The 4,310-nt window shown below is 40.5% G+C and overlaps 1 protein-coding gene across 1 annotated transcript in view; it reads left to right on the top strand.

Annotated features, from left to right (window-relative positions):
• The window catches only part of LOC103609650 (WD repeat-containing protein 19), a 49,524-nt gene that overhangs the window by 41,772 nt on the left and 3,442 nt on the right, over nt 1-4,310 (top strand). Inside the window, exons 16-18 of the mRNA XM_008593951.1 lie at nt 1,411-1,561; nt 3,100-3,223; nt 4,007-4,083. Of these exons, the coding sequence (XP_008592173.1) occupies nt 1,411-1,561; nt 3,100-3,223; nt 4,007-4,083 (352 nt within the window). The remainder of the gene's footprint in view (nt 1-1,410; nt 1,562-3,099; nt 3,224-4,006; nt 4,084-4,310) is intronic.

The raw sequence follows: 4,310 nt of genomic DNA, 5'->3' as shown, positions 1-4,310 counted from the left end.
TTATCAGTTCTGGTGGGAACCCTCCCCAAATCCAAGTTCCCAGATGCAAGCCAAGGGCCAACAGTTCTAGCAGCTCTTTCTAAGGATAATAGTCTCAAGCCTGCACACGTGGGTACTTCTCTGCACACATGGATACTGTTATTATTTTCACTGTTTTACTGATAAGCAAACTGGGGCAAGAGAAGTGAAGTAACACTTGCCTAGATCACACTGTCAGCTAATTAAAGTCTGACTCTGTGTCTCAACCACAGTAGGACATTGCCTCTGAAAAAGGTCCNGCTAATTAAAGTCTGACTCTGTGTCTCAACCACAGTAGGACATTGCCTCTGAAAAAGGTCCCATTACTCTAAAAGACATGTCATTATAACATTCTTAAATGAACAGATTTTGTCACATTTTATGATGGGTCAGCAGACTTTTCTGTAAAGGACCAGATGTTAAGTGTTTTAGGTTTTGTGGGCCATTTAATCTCTGTAGCCACTGTTCAACTCTGTCATTTTGGCATGAACAACGTGAAAACAGATGACTATGGTTGTGTTCCAATAGAACTTTATTTTCAGACGCAGAACTTTGAACCTCAGAGCACAGCCTTATAACACCAAGGTCATGGGTTTGGATTCCTGTACTGGCCAACTGCCAAAAAAAAAAAAAGAAATTTGAACCTCATATAATTGTGATATGTCACAAAATGTTATTCTTTTGATTTTTTTCCCAACCATTTAAAAAATGTAGAAATCATTCTTAACTCATGTGCCATACGAAAAGTCAGAGGGCCAGATTTGGCCCACAGGTCATAATTTACCAACTCCTGATCTCTAAATGTATTCTTTTTTTGTTACATGAAAAAGACTAAAATAATTGTATACCATCCTGGCAAAGGGTGGATAGGACAAACACTCTCATGATTGCCTGTGGGGATGGAAATTGGAATGTGGCCTTTCTAGAAAACAGTTCAGCAGTTTGTGGTAAGAGTACTTTTTTAAAAGGTCGTGTTCTTTGAGTCAGTAATTCTGAGTATCTGTCCTGAAGAAAGAATTAGGTGTATGCAGAGAGATTACTGCTTAAAGTTATTAATCTCCCTAACCCATTTATGAGCAGCCCTGTCAAATGCAAAAATGTATCTCAGAGGTATGGAAGGATACTCACAAAAGTCTTGCCTCAAGGGGTGCAGGTCACGGTGTCACAAGGCAAAATGTGGATAGTCAAGGGAAAGTCATCTGATGAGCAGCTCGCCTGACTCCGCGGCTGTGCTCTTTCCTCATTAAACAGATCATGTCTGGTTCTTTGCACAAAATGCAAAGTTCAGAGAGATGTGACTCTGTTTTCCCTATTGAACCAGGGATGGGGTTATGCCAGTATGGTGAAGACAGGAGACACTCTGCTCTTTCCGCTCTCCCTTTTGTGTTGCAGACATTGTTCCAATCCTGACGTCTACTGTGATCGAGTGTCACAGGGCAGGCCTGAAGAACTCTGCTTTCAGCTTTGCAGCTATGTTGATGAGGCCTGAATACCGCAACAAAATAGATGCCAAATACAAAAAGAAGATTGAGGCCATGGTCAGGTAGGCAGAGACAGCTAGTTCCACTACCTAATCACATTTTACAAAAATATTTTTCAAAATGTAGTTGCTGATGCTCGGGCTCAATGAGAACACGGATAGGGGAAGCAAAGAATTGCATTCAGCTACCAGCAGCAGAAAACCCAACAATAGCCTGAACAAGTCAGGATTTATTTGACCCATACACAAAGCATCATGGTCCAGGGCTGGTGCCAGTGTGTCTGATGCCAACAAGCACAGACCCCTCTGTCTTCCAGCTTTGCCATCCATAGCACAGAGGTTTCTTCCTCATGGTTGGAAGACATCTGCAGCACCTCCAGGCATCACATCCCCATTCAAGGCAGGAAGAAGTGGGTAAATGAAAGGGAAAAAGAGTCCTTGCTTTTTTAGTCAGGAAGGCATCGTACCCAGGACTCTCCTTTTCACCTCATTGGCCAATACTCTGCCACATAGTACCTCTAGCTGCAAAAGCATATTTCTGAGGGGAATGAGGTCCTGTTGGCAAGGAAGAAGGAGAAAGAATGGCTTTTAGGTAGGCAGGCATCACACAGTGTCTGCCACAGAGGGACGAATAAAATAGTGAATACTCCCAGTGTGAGAAACTTCATGTTAACACATCCCGTTGCCAGCAGAGAGTTCATTTCCAAATCTTGTGCACCTCCAAATGTCCTCACTTCAGAAAGCAGTAAGCGGCCTTGTTATCTAAAGGAAACCTGGGGAAAAGTCGCACTAGCATTTACAAAAGGAAAAGTTAATTGCAATCATGCAGTAATTCTAAACTACCACTTGTTCAGAGATGACATTTGGGGTATCTATTAGTCGCATTATGACCAAGGAACCCAGATATACCTAAATCTCGACCCAGACCTAGCCAAGGGAGATGACTGCACTGATAATGGCAAATGGAAGTAAATAACACTTTGTTGTTAGTTGGGCTTGGACCAACCCTCATAGCAGAGAACTCTAAGCTGGATGGAGCTAAATGGAATGCTCCTTCTTTTAAAAGCTGATAAGCCTATATAGCTTCGAACCAAATCAGTCCAACCCAATATTCCTGCTAGTATAGAGAGTGAGGTGGGGAGAAAGTAACTATGAAATGCAAGATCATATTGACCCTAAGAGCTTAGTACCACACTGACCTGGGCTCTGGCTTGGGAGAGATGCTAGTCATTCTCTCCCCAGGCACGAGGGGTCTGTAGCTGTCTGGTCCAACATGTTACCCACTAGCCACGTGTGGTTACTGAAATTGAAATTAATTGAAATAGAATAAAATTTAAAACTGAGTTTCTCATACTACCCATATTTCAAGTGCTCAAAACTACATGTGGTCCTAGAACCTGACCAGTCCTAAGTATTCTTCCTCCTCTCTGGAGCTGGATTGAGGGCTGATGGTGAGCTTGTCAGTATCTCTCATCTCAGAGTCTGACTATAAAGAGTAGGTGTGTTACACGTTCCCAGTTTTCCAAGTATGCGCTCTCTCCACTGTCTGTGTACGTAAAATAAAGTGGTGTTTTTAAACAACACATGATTCTCACTCACAGGAGACCTGATACATCTGAGACAGAAGAGGCCACAACCCCATGTCCATTCTGTGAATTTCTTCTCCCGGAGTGTGAACTCCTCTGTCCTGGATGTAAAAACAACATCCCGTATTGCATTGCCACAGTAAGTTTCTTTATAATAATTTCCCTTTCTTTGCATATATATATTTATAACCCATTTGAATACTTGATGTATGTCAATATTTTCTTTACAAATAATCTTATTCCTCAAATTTCTTGCATATCTTTACATAACAGTTAGCATATAATTTCATGATCATCGAAGTTGAAAGTTATACTCGAAGCATATAATAATCTAAGTGAAGGCCCCATCAGGAAGTCTCTGTGGGGCAGGCAGTATAGCACTGATGTGGGGTCAAACAGTCCTGGGCTTAAATCCTTTTTCTGCCACTTTTTGGCTACATAACCTGGCACTATTTGCTTTACCTTGCTAGGTTCATCTGTAACAATACCTGCTTACTGAGATCAACTACTGATTGATGAGATAACATGTATGAAGCCCTGGTACCATATGGCATGCAGTAACACTTTATAAGTGTAATTTTTATCATTTTAATTTTAAGACCTATTCTCAGAAAAATTTTGAATATCAGATTATTTGTTAGTCACTGGGCTAATATAAGCTTTATCTTAAAGAAAAATAAATTCAGGTAATGATGTCACAAAGTTGACGATTATTTTTCCTTTAAACGTGAACCTGATAAGTAAAACCGAGCTTTAGACCCTTTGATGCCATCTCTTTCTTTCTTACCCACCTGTGTGAAATATCAATAATTTCATCATTTAAGAGGTCTGGCTTTTAACTGTAATTTAATTATCATAAATGAATAATGGTGGGAGTTTTTAAAACAAAGATGAATTTTACTCTTAAATGTACTATTTCCAGGGTCGCCATATGTTGAAAGATGATTGGACAGTGTGTCCACATTGTGACTTCCCTGCTCTGTACTCAGAATTAAAAATGTAAGTGTGCATCTTTTTACTCAGTCGCACAGACGTTTCATCTTTATCCAAAAATAGGCCTCTCATTCTACCAACAGACCTTTCATCTTTATCCAAAAATAGGCCTCTCATTCTACCAGTCTTTTATTCTGAAGTCCCTTGTTTGTTCATGTTTCTAAAGATCCCTTAAAGACTCAAATCATCTTGGGAGAACCTTCTATGACCCTTGAGAACATTATGCATAAAGA

Source organism: Galeopterus variegatus, unplaced genomic scaffold, assembly GCF_000696425.1.
Source record: "Galeopterus variegatus unplaced genomic scaffold, G_variegatus-3.0.2 Scaffold9898, whole genome shotgun sequence".
NCBI lineage: Eukaryota > Metazoa > Chordata > Mammalia > Dermoptera > Cynocephalidae > Galeopterus > Galeopterus variegatus.
The sequence above is the reverse complement of the archived record's forward strand: the minus strand, read 5'-3'. Positions and strand labels throughout refer to the sequence as shown.